This window comes from Anser cygnoides, chromosome 6 (assembly GCF_040182565.1).
Source record: "Anser cygnoides isolate HZ-2024a breed goose chromosome 6, Taihu_goose_T2T_genome, whole genome shotgun sequence".
NCBI lineage: Eukaryota > Metazoa > Chordata > Aves > Anseriformes > Anatidae > Anser > Anser cygnoides.
The window spans coordinates 9406180-9433081 of record NC_089878.1 but is presented as its reverse complement, the minus strand read 5'-3'; the positions used below and the strand labels follow the sequence as shown (position 1 = coordinate 9433081).

Below are 26902 nucleotides of genomic sequence, written 5' to 3'. Positions count from 1 at the left end.
CTGTAATTCGGAAGACTGAAAGGCAGAGCTTGGGGCCATGGGGTGCACTGTGAGCAGCTGTGATGAATCCTGAGATGTATTGGGATGCTCAAGGTGATGCCTCCTCGCTGCTTGGCTGAACACACGAGACACCAGGGTGGCTGCATGGAGGTGACGGTATTTTCTCCTGGGCAACTCAAAAATTCAAACCGTCGGCAAATCCAGAGAGGGGCTGCATAAAAAAATGAAACCTGTCACCCTCCTTCCAAAAGTTAGCTCGTCTGTTGAGCTGGGATGATTATAAAATCAGTTAGAATTACAAGAACCAGAATTAGACTGAGTTGAAATGATTTTGTAATATAACAGAGAGATTTGTCATCAGCGGAGCTGAGCACAATAATGGCCTAAAAAGCAGAAACTAAAGGACATTTTTAAATGCCTCCACTATTTCCTGTCTCTGAGTGAGCATCCAAATGGTGTGGCTTCGTTAGGAAAAAAAATGTCAATGGGAAATTAATTTCAGAGTCATATGCATGAATATTGATGAAAAATGTAAACTCACTTCAATACGGACAATTATGACTGCTGTAATTGGGGCCATTAGAAGCCGAAGCAGTTCTCTGTCACTTGAGGTAGCTGGGGAGAACTAAGCAACCGAACCTGAAGCATGAACGTGTGGGTAATACTGGGGGTCCAGTGCTGTGATGACCAAGAGTGCTGTGCCCCGGTGCCCACCTGACATGCCTGGGTCCCTCAGCTGCTCCCTTCTGCACAGGTGCCCAAAGGAGAGGGGTAAGACAGGGAAAAGCCATCACAACAATCAGAGTGGGCACAAAACAATAGTAGTGTTGGAATTAATTTTTTTTCCTTTTTAAAATCCTCTTTTCAGTGAGAATTGGTGGTTCTGCCAGTGAGACCTGCATATTGCCTAGCGTAGGCAACTGCTTCGGGAGCTAGATGCCCATTTCCACCCTTCTCTGCAGGGAGGCATCTCTCAGCTCCCTAGCTGCTAGATGAGTTGTCTTCTGGATTGCAGCAGAGCATGGGAAAGGGTCCTCAGAGTTACGAGATGTCAATAAAATGAATTAGAATGAAAAGCCAGAGATTTACTCCAGGTCACTGGGAACAGGAATCTGTAAGTTTTCTGTTTTCATTTTCACTGGCTGCACTCTGTACTGCAGGAGGATGCAGTTCCCCAAACCACCTAGGCTTGGGGGTTAGATGAGAAGCAGGCACAGGGCTTCCCAGATACGAAGGGGCGCTCCTTCAGCTTTTGGATGATGTTTGTGGTGGCTCTCTATATCTGTGTATGAGCACGTAGCAAGGTTTGTTACCATAATTCTAGGAGAGGGCATGGCAAAGGGCTTGCAGATAGCGTGTTTGTAAGGAAATGTACTTGTGAGCATCATGGCACCAGGGTAGCTTGGCGCAGGTCAGCTGCTCCCTGTGTTTCTGTCTGAGAAAATGTATGGGGTTGTCAGATTTTTCTGTGTGCAGCACTGAAATGGCTCTGAAGGGCTTTCCTCTCTGAGCCACCTGTGCAAAATCTGAGCAAGTTGGGAGTGCTCTTGCTCAGAGGCCAAGGCAGATTTACGTTCACATTCCCCACGGGGAGAAGCTACAGGCTGGAGAGGCATCTGAGCTAGTACTTTGCTGACCCTGTTAGAGACAGACCAATTAGTACTTTTTTATGAACCAAGAGAGAATCTGGTGCAGGGACTGCTTTCAACGCACGGTCTTTGTTTTCATACCGTTCATCAGTTTCTGGGCCTGTATAAGATAACCAGCGTACAACCAAGTGCTTTGAAGAGGTGCTTCTCTGTGGAATTGAGATTACAGCAGTTTTGTATGGCACGACAAGGCACACGGCATGATGTTTTGTTGTGCTCATGTTTATTTTGGCACTTTATTTTAAAGAGCTGAGACAACACATGAGTGCCAGTACTGTTTCAAAAGACTGCAAAGGCTGGAGGTGCTCTCCCAACTCGGGTACATATTGCAGAATATTAGCTCTGTTACATCCCCCTTCCATGCAGGAGAGTCTGTCTTGTACTACTGCTTGGTTTGAGGCAGTCTGTGTCCAATTTTCCTCCCTTGGCAGGGGAGATGGCCACCTTTTGCCATGCATCCCCCAGCAGCAGAGGCCCAGGTGTGAGCTGGCACAAGAAGAGGCTTTATGCACCAGAGGGGGTTTCTTTTTTCTAAGACAGAAATTAAATGCTTGGAATCACTGCGAGATAAATTTAGAAGATCAACGTGAGTTCTTCTAAATTTGCTTTTAAGATTTTATTCATCTGAAAGAATTGATTTCCATAGCATTATCAAAAGCCGGCAGTAGTTACTGCAAGGTTTGGTTGTACAAAATTAATCTTCCTCTAATAAAACTTCCAGCCCTGGTTTACATCTCGGCTGGTTTCACCCCTGTTGCTGCAAGAGCAGGCTCCAAATGTTCTGCCTCCTTACAGCAAAAAATGGCTAAATTAGCTTTTGTGAAACATTTAATGTGCGTGCGACATGAAATACCAGTGTTGCGGTGGATAGCTTTATTAGCCGAGCTGCTGGAATTGTTTTCTGAGCTATGTTGATCCTTAGTACCGATTGCGAAATGGAACAGAAATTATTTATTAGTCCTCGGGAGCCTTAAGACAGAATAATACTTATTCGGCTGGAAACACAGTCAATCTTGGTGTTATAGATGCTGCTGCTTTCAAGGAAAAAGCAAACAAACTGATTTTGTAATCGGTAGCAAACATTTTCCAAAGGCTTCTGGCAGGGACATGCGGGCATCTTCCTGAAGGGTTTTGATGCCCGTGGAAGGGGATTGGAACTTCATGGTCTTTGAGGTCCCTTCCAACACAAAGTGTTCTATGATTCTGTGATCCCTGGATCTGAACGAAGCTTTGCATACACGAGAGGATGGGGCTTTGTATTTCAGAAAGGACGATGCAGTAGTGGTTGATCCTTCCAGCTATTCCCACTTACCAAGTTGGGAATCCTCAAAAATACCCATTAAACGTTACGAACAAAATCCTGTCTTGGAGTGTTTTACTCTAAATGGTAAGGTTTTCTGAGAAAACTTTCAAAAGCAGGAATGTTCATGCTTTAAATCACGGCTTGAAATCAGGTAGTATTTATTTTAAAATTCATGTAAACCAGACAGTATTTTTACTTTTTGTTTTGCAGCACACTGTAATGTATTTCAAACATTTCAAGTTTATAAACTTAGTGAGAACTTTGAAATTGTAATTTGAGTAAGTCATATAAAGTATTAAAAACCTACATCCTATGCATTATTTCCTTTGGTAACTAGACCAAACATATACATGGTAAAGCAGTCCTATGTAGTGCCTGTTCTGCTTTCGTCTATGCTTCAGCTGCTAGAAAAGCAAGAAAAGAGAATTATCTGCTAACCCCTGAGCCCACAAATGGCTCATAGTGATGCCAGCCCCGGTATTGCTCCCTGGTGGGGCATCCCAGTTGAGGAGGAGCAGCTTTCCGCTGCCATTTGTAGGGCAGGGGGAGTTTCCTTGGGAGCAAACTTTGAGCAGTCGGGGGGCTTTTGGCTGCCTCCCGCAGCCCTTCGCCAGCCGGCTGTTTGAGGCTCGAATTGCCCTGGCACCGGAGCAGATTGCTCTGCGGCAGGCGAGATGGGCAGCAGAGGATGCAGATGAGAATTGTTCCCGTTTCTATTAAAAAAAACAAAACAAAACAAAACAAAACAAAAAACCAAAAAAAAGGGTGTAGTAAGTAAATACTCAATAATAGTAGTACTCCAAAACCTAATCGCTTTTGGTCTTTTAAAGGAAAAAGGACCTGCATCATTCAAAAGAGCATATTTTAGCCAATTTTACTGATTAGGCCTCCAGTCATGGAGGGTTTTGTTTGTATTGATCTAATCCAGCAGTGGGAATGGCTCCAGAAATGCTCTTCTGGTCTGGCTCATGTTTTGCATAATATAATGCCCATTTCAAAAGTGCGGATAGATTCAGATTAATTTGTTCCCAGATAAGAACAGCCCACAAGCTGTCAGTAGAGAGGAAAAGTAAGTGTAAGTGAAAAAAAAAAAAAAAAAGAAAAGGCCAGCCCCATGCTCAAACATTTAAGTAGCATTGCTCTTATGACAGGCTGAGAGCTGCATGAAAAAATGCTGCTGTAAAATCCTGCTTCTGTGTTTCTTTCCTGGATTCATTTTTGTCGCTGCTTGATGCACGGCAATCTAATAGACTGAGCAGAGCTGTGATTTGGCACTGGCTTTGAACGGGACTTGAAGATTCAGAACAGAGTACTGTAATATTAAAGAACATCTTCTGAAAACTGACTGTATTTGGCTGGTATTTCCGAACTCGTCTGACACAGCTCCCTTGTGCATTCAGATCACAGCCTGGTGACTTGCGGAAAGACAGTAGGCTTTTGCTCTGTCTTTTATTATTTAATTGTGCAGAGCTCGGAAGAGCTGGGGACTTCAGGAAAGAGGAGGGAAAATGATGCTGGGTACAAGCCTTCTGGCCAGGTTGCTCATGGTTTCTTGACAGGTCCTACTGGGTGTCAGCTGAATAGGAAAAATGCTGGATTGCACACGTCAGCTCAGATGCACAGGTCTCTCTGGCCTCTTATCCTTAAATTTGTGAACATCTAGTATTCAGCATCCTGTATCCAGGGACTTCACCTGGTCCTGGTTTTTGCTCTTAATGTGCTGTGGTCAACTTGTTTTCCATTTGCCCTATGTGTTTACGTTTTCCACATTTCTGGATGTTCAGTGGTAAATACCAGCACCTGGTCCCTTTGGTGAGAGGTATTTAAATTGCTGAGATGATCATGGACCTTCTCACCTCTGCTGCTGATACTCAATCCTGTGAATAACTCAGAATTTTTATTCCAGGTACCTCTATCCCTGGATATAAATCTTCCTTCCTTCCTTCTCTGCACCTGTTCCCCTCTTCCTTACTCACTCGGATTGTGTTTGTGGTTTGTTGCAGTGTGTGCTGGCACCGAGAACAAGCTGAGCTCCCTCTCGGACCTGGAGCAGCAATACCGGGCCCTGCGCAAGTACTATGAGAACTGTGAGGTAGTTATGGGCAACCTGGAAATCACCAGCATCGAGCACAACCGAGACCTCTCCTTCCTGCGGGTAAGCAACCTTCTCTTTATTTCCTCTCCATCTTCTGTGGACAGGGGAGTAGCCACAATGCTGGGCTGGAGGATGGCAGGTCTCCTGCCCACCACCTCCCAGAGCCTGCAGGAGAAGAGGCTAATAAAATGTCACAGATGCACAGAACACAAGAGCGATGTCGTGGCTGTGACAGATGCTCTGAGTATGTCATTTACATGCGTCCAGGACGTGAGGGAGAAAGCCGTGTCATGCCGGAGGAGGGTGACACCTTGCTGGTCTCTACGGCTGCCTACTGCCAGCGGGTCTGGAGCTCTTAGGGTAGGGTGTAGGCAGGTTGGAGCAGTGCAGATAAGCACTGGTGGCTTGGTCAAGCTTATCCTGATAAAATGTCATATGTGGACTGGTTAGTAGGGTAAACAAGGGAAGAACTCTGAAACAAAAGGTGTTTACTGAATTAACATAAAACCCTCTTCACTGTGGAGCCTGGGTTGTGTGATCCCCCAGCTTCTTGCTTTAGAGGTTTCCCTATTTTGTTTAAATATCATGCTTTTAGCCTTTGTGTTTGTGAAGGAGTATTTCGACATGGTTTGTGCGTTACCTGTTAACTTGGTAGCAACTACAAGGAGTAGGAGGTGAATGCCAAATGGAAAGAATTTAAACCCATCATGATTTGGCATGCCAAAACTGATTATGTTTGAAAAAAATACCCTGGTAAAGGAGTGTTCCAGTGCACATAGATGAAATTGGTGCGAGAACCATGTTTGAAAACAGCCCGTGGTGGTGTGGTTACAGATTGCACGGGTCATGCTCTCAAATAAAAGTCAAGCCGTGACATGGATAAGGATTTGTGTTGCCTGTGTTGTATGGTATCGCTCGCATATCATTCTGCAAAATGCTCCTGTCACATGGCAAGATGCGTGTCTGCATGTAAGTGGCATTTTTGTAAAAAGCACGTAGGGGAGCAGCGGAGTTTTCATCTGGCAGCCCCGCAGGTTGTGTTACACTCGGGCATTTGGTTTGCCAGGTCTTGGGTGAGCCTTGTGCTCAGTTTCAGTTCAGAAAAAATTGAGCTTTCCATTATGGCTTCTAACAAAGGCAAAGCAGAGCCTCCGACAGTGTGCTTAACATTGCTTCGTGTTAAATTTGTTGGGGGTTTCGCAGGATTTCTGCTCTATACATCAGCCTATATTTGCTCAAAGCATACACCAGGCTGTGAAAAGATCTGCAAGCAAAATTCAGCTAGCAGATACACGTCTGGAGTGAAGTTTGGGGTGCTAATTGCACTCAGACTAACAGGTTGCCTGTTAATTTGAGCGACGAATGCCTAGGAAGTAAATGCTATCTGTACATTTCACAGTTGTGACAGGTGGGGAAAACACATATGTGCCTGAGCTCCGAAATAGATAGCCTTGGGGCAGCTGGACTAACGGTTCCCACTGCACTGCACGGGCAGCGGAGTCCTCGTGCAAGGGCAGGGTCCCTGCGCTGCTTTGGGCAATGCTGGAGTTTCAGATGCTTCCTGAAACTCCCAACGGGGCCATCGTGCATGCCTCTGAATTCATCAGATTCATCACAGATAGTTCACCCATTCAGCTTCCCGTCCTTCTTATGCTGACCAACAGGTAGGTGGGGAGAGCAAATTAATTGGGAATTAGGGAGTCACTGTTCCTTGTGGGGAGCTGCTGCAGGCAGAGGAAAATCTTAGCAAATGAGAGACAGTAAAACCAGCAAATGAGAGCAAAAAAGGATCCTGTGTAGTAAACGAAGGTTGTCCAGTTACGTTTGCTTCTTGGCAACGGTTACCATTGCATTTTTATTAGCATTATTGCTTATCTTACCTAAGACTGCACTCTCACTGAAATCTCAGCAGAAAGCAGAACTTGAAACAAACCCCAGCAAACTGCAAATCTATGTAATGTGATAAATTGTGGTCATTAAAATAGAAAACCAAACAGAGGAGAACGTGTTCTCGGTGAGGCAAGTAAATAAACAAATGTTGGCATATTTGTGCCGATAATTCAACATTCATTAGTTAGGCAATATTACTTGTTTTATCATTTTAAAAGTGATTTTAACCGCCAAACGAAGGTGGCAGATGGGAGATAACTAAATGAAGGGCTATTTATCTCTCCTAGACTTCAGCGTGGTGAACTCATCCTGCAACTCATATGATGCTTCTCTGGCCTACTCCCCTTTTTTCCCAGTTTCTTGCGAAAATTGCCCTCTTTCTCCACCATGTGGACTTTGAGCAGTCAGGTGATGGTTTGTGTTGTCTGTACGTCTGTCTGAGGAGTACAGGGTTTCTTTGTGCCCACCTGCCTTCTCGGTAGCCCCCAGCTTAGAGGGAAGACCTAGCAAACCAGGCCTGCTCACCTTCTTATCATGCAATAATAAATGAATACCATAAATGAATTCAAGTTGGGGGGGGGGGGGGGGGACACAATTAAATTTATTTGTGCCGAGGAAGATTAAAAGATCAGCATCCCATCTTTCATACATATTCAGACATTTATTCTCTAAGTAGATTTGCTTTACGTGTACGAGTTAGCTCACTTAATCTGCTGATTAAGACTAAAAAGGGCTGTCTGTCACCTGAACGAAACGTTCAGCCACCAAACTTTGAAGCTTGAGAGCGTGTGCGTGGCATTGAGATCACGAGCAGCTTCACTCACATAAGAAGGGTTTGTATATTCCCCCAGTTTTTCCCAGCACTCTCGTATGCTCTCATCCTGCCGTTTTGGGAGCTAGGTATCCCCTGCTCATGGGTGGCCAAAAGGAGGGAGAGCAATTGCAGCCCGAGGTTGTCCTTCACGTGGGCCGGCCTCTGGCTCCACCAGCTCTGCTCCTTGAGTCTCGCCGAGGTCAGAACGGAGATTTACCTCCTTGTTTGGGATTTCGGAAAAGATCAGCTATGCACTGGTTCATATTGGAAATGACAGTTTGGTTTTGGAAGCAGGACCTTATTCTAGTTTCACTTGGCAAAACTGACAGCTTGTATTGTGGGCAGTTCTTACTTCTTAATGGTATCTCTGTGTTCAGTTTTCTGAATGAAAAACACAATTAGTATACCACAAAATGATCTTCTGCAGGCACTCTTCTTCTGTTAAACACATTTAGTAAACAAGAGTTATCTTAGGCTAATCCTCAGCCTTTTAGCAATTCGCAGGCAGTAAATTGTTTTCTTGTCCCTGGATTTTATTTAACCACTTCAGATTATTTATTTTTGAAGACATGACTGAAGTTCTGCACTGCTCACTGCAATAACTCTCCCAAATGATTATGAAACTTATTTCTAACTGCAATCAACGGCCTTCAGAAATGATCTACCATCGCTTGATAAATTCCTTGTTCATTTACCTCTGTAGTTCCCTTACCCGCAGCAACGCTAGCAGTTATATCTGCGTGTTGTTTAACTGAGCTCGGCAGGCAGCTTTATAGCTGCTCTGTGTCTGCAGCAATGTATAGCCACGTTGTCCCCGTGTCGACACACAGAGCTGGGTGGGCTGTGAAAACCAGGACCCTTAGACTTTGTGGCAGGTGGAGTTCGAGGGTTTGGGTGTTATGTCAAGAATATAGGTAATTTTTTGCTTCTGGCCGCGTTACAGCCTGGGAGGAGGATTGGGTCAGACAGAGCCCCTCTGAGGAAGGCAGCTTGCCTGATCAGGGAAGGGAAGAGTTGCTTGCCAACCTCGCTGCCTGGCCCCTGGGTGTTCAGGACTGCTTCTGGTTAAAAAAAAATAAAAAAAATTCTGTATTTTTAGAAAGCTTTCTGCTCTCTTGTAACAAACCAAGTCTATGCAGATCCTTCTGAAAGCTCTGGCTGCCTTGCCGAGCCAGTGGCAGGGCAGGGACAGAGCCTGCGGCCTGAACAGACGTGTTGGGCTGAGGAACGCAGAGCCAGGAGTGCAGTGCCACATCCAGTTTGCTCAGCAGATCCCAGCAGTGATAGATACGGCTCCTGAAGGCCTGGCAGAACAGCCCGCATCCTCTTCTGCAACAAAATGGTATCTTAATTCCCAGCTGACAGGCTTGGAGAGGGTCCCAGCTCAGCAGAAAGGGAGTGGGACAGGGAGTAGTGCCTGTCAGGAGTCGTCAGAAAGGAGAGGCTCTAGGGTGGCTCTGCCTACATGGAGGGGGATTTTCCCCAGCCGTGCTTGGGAAGTATTGCACATCAGCCCTAGTAGATCTGGGGGGAGGAGGATTTGCTGGGCGAAGCTGCCCCATGGCACCTCTCCTGCAGTGAGCTGCATCAGGACAGCCTCAGCAGCACGCGTTGTTCTTGGCTGGACAAGGTAATTACCAGGTAATTACAGACCTGGAAGTCAAATAGATGTCCTTATTTATTTGTAATTGCCTTCTCAGGACCTTACCCATAAGAAACAAAGCATAAAGAGCCAAATAGTGTGCCGGCAGCAGCATGATGGGCAGGGCTGCATGTGCCACACACACATGATCTTGGAGGAAAGAGGACACCTCCGACTTGCTGCCTAAATCTGGCCGAGGCGTCCTGCACACGCGGCAATAAAAGCAGCTGCTGCGCTGGGGGGGTTACAGGAGGCCAGGGGCATGCCAGGCCGTGCTCCTGGCATGGACAAAATGTTTTACACCGGCCGTGATCAGCTGCCAACTGTGTTGGATGAACCCGAGCCGTGTTTGAAGCAAGTTGGATCCCAAATTCAGAGGGTGGAGTGGGAGCAGAGGCCAGCTGCGCGGTGCATATGTGATACAGCTCCTCTCCAGGAGGATGCCTTTTTCTTCATTTCCCTTTGCTTTTGCAGAAACCGTGGCTTAAAATAGTCTCAGCAGTATAAGCTGATCTCAAACCAGCCAGGGAGTATCGATTGCAAAGGGGAGGAAGGACTTGGGTTCATGTGGCCCTCCAGACCTGTCCTGCCTGCAGAAACGGGTGGTCAAGTGGCAAGTCTGTGCTGCAGCCGCTACGAAGAGCACGGTGCAGTGTGTTGGTACAGTAAGAAGTGAGGTGATAAAAAAAAAATAAATATATATATATATATATATATATATATAATTTAGTGCCACCAACCTCAGGGCAGGGATTGGCATTTCCAAAGCCACACTCATCCCCTCTCATGATGCTGTCCTGCTCCTCTCCCTTGCTGCTAGCCAGCCAGCGGTGTTCACGCTTACCTTGTCCGTAGGCGAGTGAGCCAGCACCTGGGTGCTTGCTGCTGCTCCAAAGACCAATATTACAGCTGCATAGTCCCTGACATAACCTCCCCCAGCTCCATCCCAACCCCGCCACTCCTGGAGCCTCACCAGCAGGCAGGTAAAGGCACCGGGTGCTTTCAGTGTGTGCAGAGGCACTGTGTTAGTCCTGTGCTTTCCCCCTTCATGAGGCATCGATACAAGACCATCCACGTCCCCGCAGCATCTGCTTTCCCGTGCTGTCCAGGGCAGGTGTGTGTAATACAGGTACATCCTCATACACCACACGCTGCACGTAGCTGCCTCTGTGCCTCCCTTCCTCATGTGCTCCAGAAACCCTCTCCTGCAGCTTCCCTCCCCTCCCAAAAGCTGTCCGTGCAGCCTCTGGTCTCCCACCTGCCTCCCTCCCTCCCCACATTTCTTCCAAGTCTTCCCCATTATGCCTGGTCACCCTTGCCTGCTGAGGGATGCCAATAACCCTTGCAGCACCCGTGGCAGTGGGAGGAGCATGGGGTTAAACAAATGCATTCGCTCTCGCTTCTAACTCCGTGATGCGCAGCTATCCCTGTCCAGCTCTCGCAGAACTGTTTCTTCATGTTGCTCACAAACCTAGCAGCTCCGTCTCTCCATGCAGTTCATGCTGTTGGTAGTTCCCCCCAGCCAGGTTTTGGCTCTGTTTTTATACTCCTCCCATCTCTCTTCTTTTATTTTTGTAGCTGTCCAGGGCATTGCAACAGGCAGAGTAATGGGCTGGGAGGATCGCTTCTCTTCCATACACGATCCAACCTCGTGTCCCTACAATGAACTGAAAAACCCACCAGTGGAACCTCTCTTTCTGCTCTCCTCCTTTCCCAACCAGCGATGCAAAACCAGACTAGAAGTGCTCTGCAGTGTAGTTTTTGGCTTGGTGTTGAGGCTGGAAATGTAACTTACAGACTGCGCAAGCTAGTAGTCTTCTGTTTTGAATTAAAATTTTAGCTTCTGCAGAACAAACAGACAAGAGAATTAATATACAATTAATTCTCGAGCTGAATTTGTCAAGTCATAACCAAATATATGTACATTTGTTATTGCCCCATTAATTTAGCAATTACTTTTGGTGGCTTCGTATGAAAGATATAGCTTGAAATAACCACTTGTTTGCAAGAAGAGCAGTGTGCTGCATAAATGCAGGCTCCTGTTTTGATCCAGGGACTGTCAAGCTGCCCTCCTTGGCTGTGTGTGCACCAGGTGCTGTGCAGCTCCCCAGGCAGAGCTTTTTGGGGAGGTGCAGGGCTGCAGGTGGTGCCTCTCCAGGGGAACGTGGCCCTGCTGAGGATGGCATCATCCATCAGATGGCACTGCCACAGGGCAGGAGGCCAGGGTGGTGGCTTTCACTTGTTTCTGCTTTTCTGTGACCAATCTGCTGTACAAGGCACGAGCTGCTGTCCGTGTGGAGCAACTAGCAGGTGGCATCAAAGAGCCTGTCAGCAGCACAGGCATCTCATGGAGGTTTTGGAGAGGCTCCGGGGGGACACAGGGACAGATCCCAACCTGTGGCCTTGTTTCCCCACCGCCCATGTTGGTCAAGAGCTTCCCCAGCTCCCAGCAGCCCTCGTCTTTGTGAAGCCTTCAGTTTGGGTGAACATCCTTCAGCTGTATCACACACGGAGATTTGAAGTCCAGGGTGATTAAAGAGTCTCTTTAAATTTTCTGTAGTTTTTCCCTTTCAGCTCCCATTGTAGTGGAGGCGCCCCACCTCCTGCCGCCCGGGAAGCCTGTCTGATTCATGTGCATGGCAGTGATAGCAACTCTTGAGAGATAAAAGAAGCCTGACTTAAATTATTCAGAGTAACCCAAACCCACGCACATGCTCAACATCAGTAATACCTTTTGCTCTTACTGTCCTGTTCTCGTGGCTGCAGCGAAGCCGCCCTTCGTTTCGCAGAGCACCGGGGAGGCGATGCAGGGCAGCATCACCCTTGTCCTTGTCCAAATTCATGACATAAACGAATGCAACCGTTGAGATTCATCACTCTGCCCAGGCTTGTTATTTTATTCGCTATAGACTGCTAATATTTTTTTTTCCCAATTGCTTGGTGTCTCGTCGCACTCTTCTGCCAGTCCTTGATGGGTTCTGATGCTGTCAGCTCCTGCGTGTCTGTGAAGTGCGTTTGGTTCAGCCCGCATCCCAACCTTGCTGGGACAGGTGCTATGAAAACACCGGTGGTGGAAAGAAAACGTTATTAAAAATAAAACAGTGCAAACCTTCTTAATTAGGTGGTGTTTCTCTTAGAAGCTGATCTGCCCTCTAGGCAAGTGAAAGCAATTATGCCTTCCCTTTCAACCACCTTATGCTGCTAATGATCTTACTCTTGTAAATGTAAACCTCTCCCCTAGGAAGTGCTGGCCTCATTGAAGCTGGACAAAATCAAACAAGGAGGTAAAGTTAAGCTAACTAACAACAAAAGACTAGTTGCAAACACTTTTAAATTCTAAATGGATTTATTAGGTTATAAAGCAAATGGGTACTTATCTTCCAGCCACAGAAAGAGAGGTTATCTGCATTTGGCGTCAGTGGTGAGTGTAATGAGTTTTCAAATCTAATCTTAACCCTAACTTGGAGCTGGAGTAAACTCCACCACTTCACACCATTCCCTGATGAACTGTGCTCAGGTGTCTTTAAGGTTTATTTCTTCTCCTCTTTGTCCACCCACCCTCTCAGATCTTCTCCACAGAGACTGAAGTCAAGAGAGGCCCAGGCAAGGTATAGGTAGGTACAGATAGGTACAGATATATATAATTGTTTTATAGTGGTATGCACTAAGTGAAAGCATTTTGTGCTTTCCTTTGAGTGATATTTTTCCATTTTCCTCAGCATTTAGAAAATGAATTGCCAATTTTTCCTTTAGTTCTTCCTCCCTCCAATCCCATTTTACTATGGAACAAAATGAAATTTAACCAACTGACTGTCAGAGAGCTGAATAATCTTGCATTGTAATACACGGACTCAGAGTCCTGGATCACTGGGCTTGAATTGCTGCTAAAAGCTATATGAAAAGGAAACCAAAGTCTTTCGCTGTAAGCTGTGTCAAGGGGTGGAGGAGCAGAGGGATGGATGGAGGCTTAGCCAACAGTTTTTGTGCTAAACCAGATCAATTTTAAAGGTTTCCTCTGTAGATGCCTGCCAGAGGGCTTTTATAGTTCAGAAATGTCAGCACAATTGTGCAGATTGCAGCATTTAGCAGCATTAGCACTCCCACCCCAACCCCGATATGAGTACGAGGCCGTCTAATTGTGGAGCCACGTGTGTCGCGCAGCATCCTGCGTGGGTAGGGTGCGGGCAGAGGGAGAAGCAGCCTTCCTGAGCACCCACCGGGTGCATTTCAGGTGTTCCCAAGGTCGTGTCCTCGTGGTAGCTGCTCCGTTGTGCTGGGCTGTTTTGAGGAGCCGGGCGGCTGGATCTTCCAGGGGCTGATGGTGGCTCTGCCTGCTGAACCGCAGGGTATGAGATGATGTATTTCTGAGATGAGATGTCCCGGGTGTCAAACGTCATCACAGAGAGGTCGAATTGGGAGGTTTTGGTTAACGCACTGAGGATCTAGTGCGAGGCAGTAGTTGTGCAGGTGGCTAAGCACAACCATCCCCATTGCCTTCTCCTGCTTGGGTTTGAAGTTTAGTAGGAGGCTAATAGTGTTTGCGTGCTGTATTGACTAGCAGGTTCCTTTTCCCCCTTTTGCGGTGATTAGTCCTGCCAGAGAGGAAGAGTGAAGTGCTCTGAGGTACTGTGAGAACATAATAAATGGGAAAATGTCAAAAGGAGGGTGGAAATATCATGCTGATTTTGAAACACCTGCACTCTTTTGTGCAGGGAAAATAAATGATTGCTTAATGTTGCTCAGTGGAAGGAGAGGTTATACCAACAATGCATTTTGTAAAAGAGTTTATGCTCACGCTATAAGAAGACAACCTTAACAAGCCCAGAATGGAGACAAGAGACCCTTGAAGTAAATGCTGTTCAGTTTGAAAAGGATTGCAATAGGTAACTGAATGGTCCAGGAGCTTGAACAGTGGTCAGAGCTCCCTCTGACGTCTGGTACTTTGGGACTGATTCAGGTCTTAAATGCCACCAAGGGAGTTGTGAAACGTTATTTATTGTTTTTATAAGTCTGGGTAATCTGGATGACCGTGGTATATTGCTCCCTTGAAATGGGAAAGCTTGAGATGTTGGCTACTGCTTGAAACTCCTGCTTTAAACCCCCCTTTTTTTTAAACCCCTTTTCATACCAGCCTTGCTTACATGTAGAAAGACCCTTCCTGCCTTGAATTTGGAAGGGGGATTTTGCAAACAGTGTCCCCTCCAGAAAGGACCAATGGGCAGGGGAGAGCAGAAGGGACGGCAAGACATGTGTCCTATGGCTGTAATAAATCAAAAGCTGCAACCCCGTGTAATACATACCTCAGGAATAATAATGGCAGTTCATCCTTCAAAAACACCGTGAGGAGTGAAGGGCCAAGAAAGGAAAATCTATAATGAATATCAGGGAATTAATGGCTGTCTCTGCAAAACTGTAGAATAACCTCTTCAGGAAGCAGATGATGTTGCTGGATTCCTTTCAAACCCATGGAGTGATCAACTAGAAAATGTGTCTGCTGTGAGGAACAGCCTAGCTTTGATAAGGGCGTGGGAAACATGACCTAATAGGTCTTAGATTGCTCTCACTTTTAAAATAACATTTTTTAATTTCTCTGGAGACAGGGGAGTTTTTAGGTAAAAGAAGGAAGGGTATTCTCCAGATGTGTTGCCTTCCCACTCTCCTTGCCAATGAGCTCAGGGCGAAGCGTACGTGCTTCTGGGACAGCTGGTCTCTGCGAAAATGTTTATATCTCAGCTGCTGTGCAGCCGCGGGGATCTTCAAGTGATTTGGAAAAGGCTCTTGTAGTTAAAAGTATAGAAGGTGATTAAGGAAAAAATTCAACACCTATAGGCCCCTGTCCTCCTTTTATTTCTGTCCCTTTCATGGGACTTTCATGGGATACTCTGGTGGAGAAGTGCCTTACCTGAAAAAGGGAAACCTATTCAAAACAGCTATTGCAGCCATCTCTACGCAAGGACTGTGCAGCAAGGGATGGGAAGAATTGCAGTGCTCAGTAACTGACAGAGATGTGCAAGCAGAAAGAAATAAGAAGGAAATATTTGCAAATATTTGTGCTGCCTTTGAACCAACGGAGAACAGCAACAGCCGCGCAGCTTAAACCCGAAACATTTTGCTGGGATTTGTTGCAGTTGTGGTTATCTGACTGCTGGCTGATATCCTCCTTCCCTGCCCCTCCTGTCTGCTCATTGCCTGAAAATGCAGATATTTGTAATTGAGGCCAGGTGAGGTCCGTCCATTTAGCAAACAGCAAGCCGATCCCAGCCGTGCCGTCGATGAGTTCCGGTGCTCGGCGTCGGCGTGGCCGGAGGTTCTGGAGGCGATGCCCGGTAATGACGGCGGATGCTGAAACATGCTCCCGTGTCAGCTAATCAGTTCAGTGCCAAAGCAATCATTTGATCTCAGCAGAACAGCTGGTTTTAAACTACAGATTATCCACCACTTCATCTCCTCACTTAGCTGTGGAGCTGATTTGTTTCGGCTATAGATCAATTACACCCCAAAAACAACACTCGGTTCGCTCATAGCATGTGAAATGAAGACAAAACCGATGGAGGCACTAATGATAGATCTTCCATTACAGATCCTCCATCCATGCGCATAAATATCCATCACCGGGGAGCGAGTGCTCGTTCATTCCTCCAGCCAGTCATGCTCATTTCATTAGGATACAATGAATTATTTTAACAGAACAATGCATATATAAGAATAAAATGTGGCTAAAAGGACATTTATTTCTTAGGCTGCCTATAAGTGTCCCTGGTTGGGTGACACCAAAATCACTCAAACTGATCAAATGCAAAATCAAATGCGTATGGTTAGAGCCTGTTGGGAGGTGATGTTTATCATGTTAGAGGCAATTTAGTCATACCAAAGAAAGTGTTTTCATGCTGTTTTTTTTCTTGGTGCTGTTACGACCTTTTAATCAAAAATATCTTCCCCCAGCCCCCAAAGAGAAAGTAAAGCTTGGGAAGCTCTTTGGGAGTTTGGGAAGGTGTGATGGAAAAGCTGGTGGTAGCGTAGCATGAGCTCTGCTCTGCTCCTCTTTGCAGCAGGCATTTCCTTTTTCTGGTCAGGGAAGGGAGGATCTTAGTTGGCAGTTGTGCAGTCCTAATTAAGAAGAAAAAAATTATCCCTTCTGAAGAGTTAGTCTAATTTTTTTCATCCTCCAGCCCCTCAGTCTTGACCCCCTCACCTTGCAGATCTATCCATCTGGTACATGCCTAGCCTATGCGGATGAAATGACAAATTCCCGAAATGCTGAAATAACATATTGCTGCAGGTGTCCCTAATAGGCAAGCTGGTGTTTCTTGGGCAGAGTAGGCCTGGCAGACTTAAATCCTCACCCACATCAATACGTTTGCACCCCCCGTGGCAGCCCTGCCTCAGGATCAGTTCAGCTTATGTCGGTGTGTGTTGGCCAGGCAGTGTAGGGCTGAAGAGAGCTGACTGCAGGTATTCAAAATGCAGATTTCAGGTGAATTATTAAAATAAAAAGGTGTTTTGCTTTGGCTTGTGATACTGCTGCTTGACCAAAATGTGGTGTTTCCCAATCGCTCTCTATTTAATAGAAGAGATAACCACTGTTATCCCCTAACGGGTTGTGGTAATACAGCACATCATGTGCTGATATGCATGAAAAAGTTTTCCAGGCTTTCAGTCCCAATGAAAAAATAAGGTTATGTCAATGGATTCCTTATACGTGCTATACACCGAGAGCATCAAAACCGGGCACCTGCAGGTCACCTGCGCTCTTGTACGCGTGCTCTCGCTTATGGAGCAAGGTTCCCCTTCCTGCCTGATGGGGCTGGCTCCTTACGCCCGTCCTTTTCTCAGCTGTTCCTGAGATTGGATGAAATGCTTATTCAGCTTCAATGGCAGTGCTCTTTTTATGTCTCATTTACCTCGATGTTATGTATTCAGTAGGCAGAGGTTTAATGAATGTAGTTCCTGGCCTTTCTGCGTGCTCAGTTCTGCGTACTTGTGATAACCTTTTCCTTTTTTGGCTTCTGGTGGAAACGTGCTGCTCAGGAAGCAGCATGTGAGGACACCGAAGGGTGCTGCAGGAACGAGAAGGTGCTCACACTGCACTGGGAGCTGGCCTGCAGGGTCTGGCTTCGATTGGGTGATGGAGAGCAGAGAGCTCAAGGCAGGAGTTCAGGGCACATCCTACTAGGGAGTACAACCAGCCTCTGTTAATTAAATATATATATATATATATATAAAATAAAAATCCCTCTCCATCGCATTCTTTTGCACCTGGTATGATGTTCTTAACATAATTTCTTGGTTTTGTTAGGTGACTGTCACAGCAGCGAGACCCCTGATTTGTTCAGCAGAGACCCAGCAGGAGCAGTGGCTGCCACGTGCACGCTAGGGAGATGTAAAACCACCCTCAGATAGATTGGGTTTCTGAAGAGGGATTTGTCAGGTGGTGTTTGGAGCAACCTGCACTGGGAGTTTTTCTCTCTGTCCTTAGGCAGAGTGATGGGAGAAGAGAGCATTTTAAGTGTGGTTTCCTATGGCCCCACTTCGGGAAGTGCTGAGCAGCTGTTTCCAGGAGACCTCGTGGTGCTCCTTAGTCCTGGGGCACATGTCCCGGGGCTCATGTTCTCCCCTTGGTCAGCCTCACAATGTGCATACAGAGAGATCACCACTGGATGGAAATCATTTCAAATAAGGTGATCTGCACACACTCGCACAGACATATCAGAGCCAGCTAAGCCTGCAGCCAAGAGTTATAAAATTCTGATTTATTAAAATGACTTTGAATAGAGTTCACAGATTCCCCGAGACTTTGGCTTGAAAAGAAATAATTTGGATTGCAATTCTGCACCTCGACTCCTCCCATAAAATCTCACCTTCCTCCAAACATGCCTCCAGTATGAGCCATAATCTAATTTCTTGTTTTCATTTCTTCTGAAGTTTTAATTGTTTTGCTGTACCTAAAGCTTTGGGTTGTAGCTCTGACTTCTGCAGAGGAATTACACACCACCTTTTTACGTCCGTTAAGTTTTGCTAGTCATTTTACAATGACTGCTGCCTGTAACTGTTAGAGCAACCGTGAGGAGCCCAGAACCGACAGCTCCTTGAGCAATTTTTATACTTTTTCCCATGAAATTTTAATGCTGCATCACTCTGCGAATTCAAAGCCGATGCAAATATTTGTCATACCTGCTGCAGCCGGTGTCCACTGGATGTTAATTTGCCAGAACGATAAATCCCGTTGTGCCTGGTTAGCATGAACTTCCCAGAAGCAAAAGAAGGAGGTTTCATTTTGGATTTCAGGGAAGGTATCAGCAAAGGCACCTCTTGTTCCCTTAAGTAAACATCTACGGCTCCATCCTCCAGGCACATCTCTCGGTACCCCTCTGGGGCTCTCAAGACAAAAAGGTCTCTTGTCTGATAGCGCTTTTAAGAGGCAACGATTTTTCTCAGCCCCCACTTAACTGGCGGGTAATCGGCTGCCATCTCGCTCAATGCAGGTCTTTGTTTTTATTTATTTTTTAATTGAGCTAAATGTCTCTTCTGCCTTAATGCCGCGTCTGATCTCTGCTGGAGAGAGCAAATCTTAGCAGCGTGTAACATCACACGTTCCTCTGATGGCTTTCGTCTCCCATATGCTCTGGTTCAGTAACAGTTTTGGCTGATCACTGTGACAGCAAAACACCTTTTTTATTTAAGCTACAGCTTTCTGAAAATATATCTTTGGGCTTAATCAACATAACCTTCAGCGCTTCTTTGAAACCCTGGATCTAAAAGCCATGAATGTCAGAAACGCTTCGCAGCTTGTGGGAGCCTTCAGCGCTTCTGACAGATAAAAGCGGAGGAGGAAGCCATCAAAAATATACCAGATCCAGGCTGGAACGGGCTTTCTGCTGGCTGCTGACGCTCGGAAGCCTACATTGGAAAGGACAGGCTACCTTTGAGTAAGAAGCCCAAGAGTAACACGATGCTAGGCATAATATTATGAGCAGCCGGGGGGGGGTTTACACTGGAGATGCTCCGCAAGCTGCACTTAGTCACTGTTTACCAGCAGAAATGGTCCTCTGCAGAAAGGTCTTTCGGACTTGAGAGCTATTGGTTTATTATTAGAAGAGTAGCGGTGGTGTTATTTTTAAGAAGAAGAGGGGGAAATGAGAATAAATTACAGCAAAATGTCAGCAACTGCTGAAAATAGAGGAGTATCAACAGGGTCTCTTTGGTGTTTTTGCAGCCAGGCAAGCACAAGCAGCAGGAATGGTGCCAGCATGCAGTTTCCATCAGCATAACTCATTACCTTTGCCATGTTTTTAAATATTTCAAGTTTAATGGTTAATTTTGGATGATACCAGCTAACAAGAATCAGACTACGAAAATTCACATTAAAGTACCAGTTGCAGAAAGCATGCATCAGTAATATAAGCAGCACAGGATGGAGCGGCCATGGTCTTCCAAGAAATCTTTTCAATTTCTCATGTTCCCTGTCTGGGTGAGATTTATTAAACAATCCTCTAAAAGGAATGTCCCTCTTCACTACCTTTTATTATTGGTGGGAGCCAATTTGAAGCTCGCTCTTGTGCGAGGGGGGTGGTGTCTCCGGGTGATTGATGAGCCGAACTGGAAGGAATTCAAATTGTACAAGCCCGCACTCCTTGGAACAATAGTACAAGAAAAAAAAAGGCTATTCTTCACATTTCATTGCCTCTTACTTCTGAGCTTCACTTTTGCTTTCCTTCCCCACCCCTCCTCTTGGACTTCTCCTCGTTTTTCTGGCTTGCTTCTCAGCATAAAGAGAGAGAAAGTGGAGAAGGCAGAAGGTCTGCGTGGTGCAGCTGGTGGAGGTACTTGCAGGAAGAGTTGCCAGCTGTTGTGGGTAGCCATGATTTTTTGCTTTGTTTATGATGAAGACTAATTGCGATTTGCTCCATACACTTCCCCAGAGGTCTGCGGCCTTCAAGGAGAGGCAGTAAACCGGGCAAGCTCCAACAAGGCTGGTAGGAGAACAGTAGGGCAGGTAGGACGTATGTCCTGGTTCCCCAAATACAAGAGGAGTCAAAATGCAGTCCCATATGTTGGAGCTGTCAATGCAAAACTGCTTTGCCCTCTGCTAAAGAGCATTTACTTGGTTTCTTCAGGGTTTGCCTGGGATGGTGGCCAAATGCAGATTCCTCTCCCAGGGATCACAACAAATGAGATATCTGACTGTGCTTCACACACAGCTTTGTTCCTGCATGTGTTTGGGGTCTGTGAAGACTTTTCAAAGGCAGAAATCCAGGTCTCACCATCTTGTTCACCTTTAGCACATGGTGATCTCCTCTTACATTCAGACCTCTGATCCCTTCTGGGTGCCCAGAAAAAGATTTTCATCTTGTAAATATAAAAGGGTGTCTAATCATCCTTACATTTAAGATTCCTAGTTTAATTCCTCTTGTTTTCGTTCAGGGGTTTCCACCTTACTATTTTTTTTTCCTAATCCTCCCCAGGAGACCTCTAAAACTTTTCCACTGGAGCAATGGCAAATTTAACCAGAAAGCTGTTTTTCTTAAGCACCTTTGAGGAGCCACTGATGCAGGCTGAAACAGAGAGACGCTACAGATACAGCAACCAGATATTAACGTGAGCAGGGAAATCCTGTGCTACAAGTCAAAGGAATGATTCCATTTTAGCTCTGACTGACCTCTCCATGAACACTCCAGAGCCTCCGGGGACTATCCCCTGTCAGGGCTGTTGGCTGAAAGTTGTCACGGAGGCCAGACCAAGGCAGTGCCAAGCCCAGCACTGCTGGAGAGACAAGTAGGAGCACCAGCACGTGCTGGTAAACTGCAAAACAGTGAGCATCTTCTTTTTTTTTGAGTACATTTTCCCTCCCCTTCCCAGATGGAGCTCCTTGCCACACTTAGGATGAATATTTGATTTACTTTGGTCAACCAAAAATTGATCCTTTTCTCCCTTTGTTGCTATGTTTATTCTTTGAGAACTTTCTCCAACCTAATAAGGATAGATTATTTTTTTCATGATATTTTGTCAAATCTGCCTTCTCTTTGCTGAGTTGAGGTTTGATGGAAACAAGTTACTCATAAAAATGCAGGTCAATTCTTATTTTACTGAAGAGAGCTGTTGCCTCCGTAAGAAATATAATAAATGAAACCAAACGAAGTTACACAGATGTTGTAATAAAATTAGTAAATTTGTGTATCACTGAACTTCATTGAAATTATTGTAAATGGTGCTGTTACATTGTTTAATTATGTACAATTAGCACTGGAATTGCTAACTCCCTGCTGGAGCCTTTTCTCTTAGATTTACAATAGGTCATGGTAGAGTATTTTTCTCATTACTGTCATGGAGGCACTAATTGAACTGGATCCGATCTCCCACATTGACTGGTTTTATCCATAGAAGAATAATTTATTTACGTACAAATAGTTCTTCTTTGCTATATTTAACCGGAGCCTGCAGCAGGCATAGAGGAGCTGGCAGAATTTATAGTCCATTAAAGCATTTTCCATCAAGTGTCATCTGTGAGAACTGTTTTGGGCATATGAAGCACGAGTAAGATGAATGTAGTTTTGGTAAGTCTTGAAAATACTTTTCGTCTGGCCCACAGCCTGCCAGCATGGTAAAGCTCTGGGGAGTTGTACAGAAGAAATCAGCAACACTCAATTTATGTATACACGTGTTGAGAATCCTCCTGACAACCTGGGAAATGCAATATTTTGGTCTTGCTTTCGGAAGGCTTAACGGTTTCTCTCAGAGAGCTGAGAAAGAGCTGGGAGTTGCTTTGCGGAACGAGTCCACGGGCAGAAACGTGCATGGTGTCCGGTCCTTGTGAGTCACCCCTGCAGGAAAGGGGGCAGGAAGCACACGAGATGGAAGAGGTCTTCATTTATTTCCTACCTGAGATCTCAAAAATGCTTGAGTAGAATCCAGTCCTTGCAAAGGCTGACACAGACTGATCTGGCAGGTCCACGGATCTTGGCTTCTTGAGCTTTTCAGAGCATTTGGGGGTTTCTTCATATCGATCACCCAAGCCAAACCCGTTCAATAAGATGCATAAATAATGTATATGCTGACACTTTTCCCAGCCTGCTCTGTATGCACCTCACATAGGTACGAGTGAAAGCCGAGTATGTGCTTTGCAGACAGGGAGGGCAGCAAGGAACAAATACCAACTTCAGCTGGAGCCTGTCCTCCGAGCTGGGCCACCTCAGGCATGCACCAAGGAGGTGAGGATGGATCTGTCGCAGAGCCTGGAGAAGGCTGGGGATATCAGAGAGACCTGTCTGGGCCGTAGGTAGGTGCACCGAGCTGCATGGAGGTACCAGCTTGTGCCTGTATGCAGCAGCTCTCTGGTGTGTCTGAGCTTGAACCGGGTGGGATTTCAGGTTTTAGACCAGGCATAGCCACTTGAAATCTTTCTCTGCCCATCTGTAAACACAAACTCAGCACAATATAATGTGTGCATGCCTGTACGCATGGATGTTGGTGGGCAGGAGGTGCAATGTCTCGCCTCTGCAGGCCAGCAGGCCCCTTTGCCTGGGGTTCGGGATATCAGCTCCCTCGCACACCCTCCTCCTTGCTCCCCTTAGCATCAGACAGAGTAACAGCACGCCCAAACTCCCGTTGGTGGCTCCTGGCAGGCACCGCGCCTGGGAACATGCTGAAGCCCTCTCAGCAAACACTGCCAGACGTGTGCAAGTTTATTCAAAACTGTTTCCATCAGTGAGGGGTGCATTATTTATGATTCCATTTTCCTCTCTATATGTTTGAAGAGCATTTATCGAGTCAATCAGAGAATTCATTAGGTAATTATTATTTTTTCGTTATTTGCCTAAGCTGTGGTGTATTTACCCCATACAAATATGACAGCCACGTAGTAAATGGGATCAGGAACTTGGCATACCCATTTTCTTTCATATAGCACAGAGGAGGAGCCTGGGAGCAGCTTCACAGTACGACAGCTAACAGTGAAGTTAGGATATATAAGAAGTGACAGGATGCTGTCGAGTGTCGTTTATCATCATCTGTGGCCATGAAGGAGATCCTCTGCTCCGTGCTGGTGGATGGTCAGAGATGATTTGTGCCCCGTTCCACATGCGTGCAAGCGAGGCACCACATAATTGTAAGTCAGCCCACCTGGAGCAGCTTTGGACACCCTCAGTCCCCAGTTTAACCCCATCTCCTGGGTTCCCCTGCACCTTGGTTAGTGTCCCATTGCAGCAGGTGTCCAGCTCCACCAGCCCAGAGGTGGACGTGGATGGAGAATCCCAGGGTGGCACCAGCCACTGTTCCTCTGTGCCTTTCTCAAAAAGGGTTTGGGGGCGTTTGTGCAGGCTGGCTCCCATTTCCCGGGGCAGCAGGGCTGCTGGGCCTGACCCCATTGTTGGGTCACAGTGGGCGATGGCAGAGGGGCTGGGCAGGAGGTCAGAGTGACAGCAGCACCGTGTCAGAATGGCTTGGAGTGCCATACAGAAAGCAGCGGCTTCGGGCACGCTTTAAGAGCATCCCAAGGTGAGGCTCAGGGTGGGTTTTGGGGCATTTTCAAGACGCTGACCTAGGCAGACTAAGAGGGAAGGCCATGCTGCAGCCATCTGCGTGACCCTGGTCCCCTAGCCCTGCTCCTTGGCCGCTTTTATTTTCAGGTAGAGGCTGGGTTTCGTTTTTCCTGCTGCTCACAGTGTCCCAGGCACCGCCTTCGCAGTGTTAGCGGGATGGCTTTTCCGTGCAGCCTTTCTCCAGGTGACCCAGCTAGGCTGCAAGGCACTAAGGGCCACTGAACAAAAATGTATAATGTATAATTAATGCAATAATTGTATAATTTTATTCCTCTTTTCATCAAAGTTGCTGTACACAGTGCATGTATTAAATATGACTACAGTGCTGTTTCCCCAGACAACTGCTGAGGATGAGTTAGGAAGACCTCAATAGGCTATTCCAGTTAAACATTTTCTTTGCAAAATAAATACAGGCTGTCTTGTGAATAAGAATGAGATTAGTTAAACCCATTAATTAGTACGACTTTTTAAAAGGAAGCTGTAAATGGAATAATTCACCGTGTGTGGCATCTTAATTTTCTTCACTGTGAAATAGGTTTCTTTTTTTATTGTTTACTCTCTGTTGTTGTTGAAAGCTTTCTGAAGCTCAGAAGTTATTTTTTAGGTGGGCCCTTTGGTTTTCTAGCTTCTCTGTTTGGTAGATGTTTCTTGCCACTCCCCTTTGCTCCCCACCCATCCAGCATCCTACTCGGGTGTTTTGAACACCGCCAAGGTTATAACCATGCCCAAATCGTCATCGTCTCCCTCCAGCCCCAGCCCTCCCAGTTTCCCGTTGCTGTAGGGTTTTGCTCAGTGCCCAGCTTTGCCCTGGAGTTACCTAATAAATGAGAAGAGGAGATTACAGGGCTGGAGGTCTCTGAAGCAAGGAGAGTTTGGGATTGCCACTGGTTTTCTATTAGTTTGTGAGCATCACCAGAGCACGCCGCATCATAGCATCTGTGCTCAGAAGCCCTGGCAGTGATCTGGAGACCCGAAACCTCAGCTGAAGCAGGGCACAGACAAATGCAGAGGTCCTTTGCTTTTGGTCTCTTGTTTGTTGGTTGGAAACTTCGTGAACAGATTGTGGGAAGATTGAAATGGCCTTTAGGATGGATAGAAGGGGTTAAAATGAAGTGAAAAACAACTTTTGGGAGACTGTGGTAAAGAAATTTGGAAGCATGGAATTGATTGGTTTATTCTCGTAGCTTTTCCCTAAAGCTTGGAGCAATTTGTTTTAACATTGATTTTAACATTTATTTTCTGACTTTTTTTTTCCAGTGCCTTAATTTCTATTCCTTGTCTGGTGTGCCTGTTAATTTTGCATGCTATCACAAGCCTAATTCTTCTCTGTTTCAAATGAATATCATATAAATTAATTGCCATATGATTACCATGTAATTACATTGTGACTCATGACAGTTTAGACAAAGTATCATAGCCACATTTTAAGAAATGATAAATGTTTGACTAATGTGTCAGAAAAATGTAAATATATTGTGATTACTCTGGCACTTTTACACACATTAATTCTCTCCGTAGTTTCTGTAAGCTGTCAGTCATCCTGTGGTGGAGAGCAGTCAGTCTATGCACCTAAATTTATCCTCGTTTAGGCAACGTTTAACATTTGGGAAGCTTTTTGCGCAGGGTGTCTGGGAGCAGGTACTTGGCTTGAGTCACGCAGAGGGACCCTGCACGACGTTCCTGAGACCTGTATTTTCTAACTAAGCTCCTTAGTGAAGAAGTTTATCCTGTTACACACTTGCAGCTACCTTTGCTGTATTGCACAGCGCCTGCACAGTTTTGTTCCAGCTCAGCATCGAGGGCTCTCAGTGAGTTTTAGTGTCTGGGGCTCTCCTAGCCTCCCTTGTCGCAGTCAGGAGCATCTCCGCCGCCCGGGACCTCAGTGCTGGCCCTGGGCCTGAACATGCAGTCACTGTTAAATGCTGCAGCTCCCTTTCCTTCCCCTTCTCTCTCCCTCTCTGCTTTTCCCCAGAGATGCAGAAAATTATGGTCAGATAGTATTTAATTGCACAGCCTGGTCTGGGGCAGGGCACTAATAGCAAACGAAGCCCAGCGTTTACCGCTGCAGGCTCTAGGTGGGACATCACATTGCTGCTGCCGAGCACTGGGGTGGAAAACGGTCTCAGGACTCCGTGGCTGGGGCTGCTCGTGGCTGTGCAGCAGAAGTGAAGGCTGCAAGTGGCCAAGCTGCCGATGCTTGCACAGGCTGGGTGAAACGAAGCTTTGGCTGCCCGAAGGTGGTGTGGTCCGGCTCTGATGGTCCCGTAAGGCAGCAGTCGGTGCAAAGGGGGCATGCTGTGTGATCAATAAGTGAAGTTTCACCTTCAGTGGAGCATTAGGGGTGTTTTTCACCACCGTAACTTTCTTTGCTGTTCAATGAGTCCTATGGGCAGAGCTTTTAACAGCTGCTGTGTGGCATTGCTCTTTTTGATTGTAAAAACACTTTTAACATTAAACTGCTTGAAATAGCATCTTAAGTTTAGATTGCTCTTTGCTCTGTGAAGGTATGAGGGAAACCTAACAGCCATGCCAAGGAAGGCACTGAAAGCCAGATAATGGATGTTTGGTTTCAGTTATGAATAATGTCACCACTGATCTTGTCTTATCACTTAGAGTGAAGTGTCCTTAGCAAGCTAGCAAGATTAGAAAAGAGCACTTCACTGTTTTCCAGCTTGCTTCTGTGCTTGTATGTCAGCGCTGTACAATAAGTCAGGATAAAGTCTGGTTATCTGTAGACCTACAGGGATGCCGAGAGCTCTGTGTCTGTGCAGGGACCAGCGCACAGTCGCGGGGATTTGGCCGTGGCCTCGGAGGGACTCATCTCGTTCTCTTCTGTGCCCCGGGGGCTGCCTTTGCAGCAGAGCGAGCGTGGTTGTCCGGACCTAGGGAGGCAGTCGGCATTTCCCAGCCCCTGTCATCAGCCATCTGGGACCCGAGCTCCCTGTGCCCTACAAACCTGCCCTGAGAGAAATCGA

General features: G+C 46.3%; 1 protein-coding gene across 5 annotated transcripts in view; it reads left to right on the top strand.

The window, feature by feature from the left end:
* The window catches only part of ERBB4 (erb-b2 receptor tyrosine kinase 4), a 579191-nt gene that overhangs the window by 206674 nt on the left and 345615 nt on the right, over positions 1-26902 (top strand). For all 5 annotated transcript variants that reach the window (XM_066999837.1, XM_066999836.1, XM_066999835.1 and 2 more), the window contains exon 2: positions 4956-5107. In XM_066999837.1, the coding sequence (XP_066855938.1) occupies positions 4956-5107 (152 nt within the window). The remainder of the gene's footprint in view (positions 1-4955; positions 5108-26902) is intronic.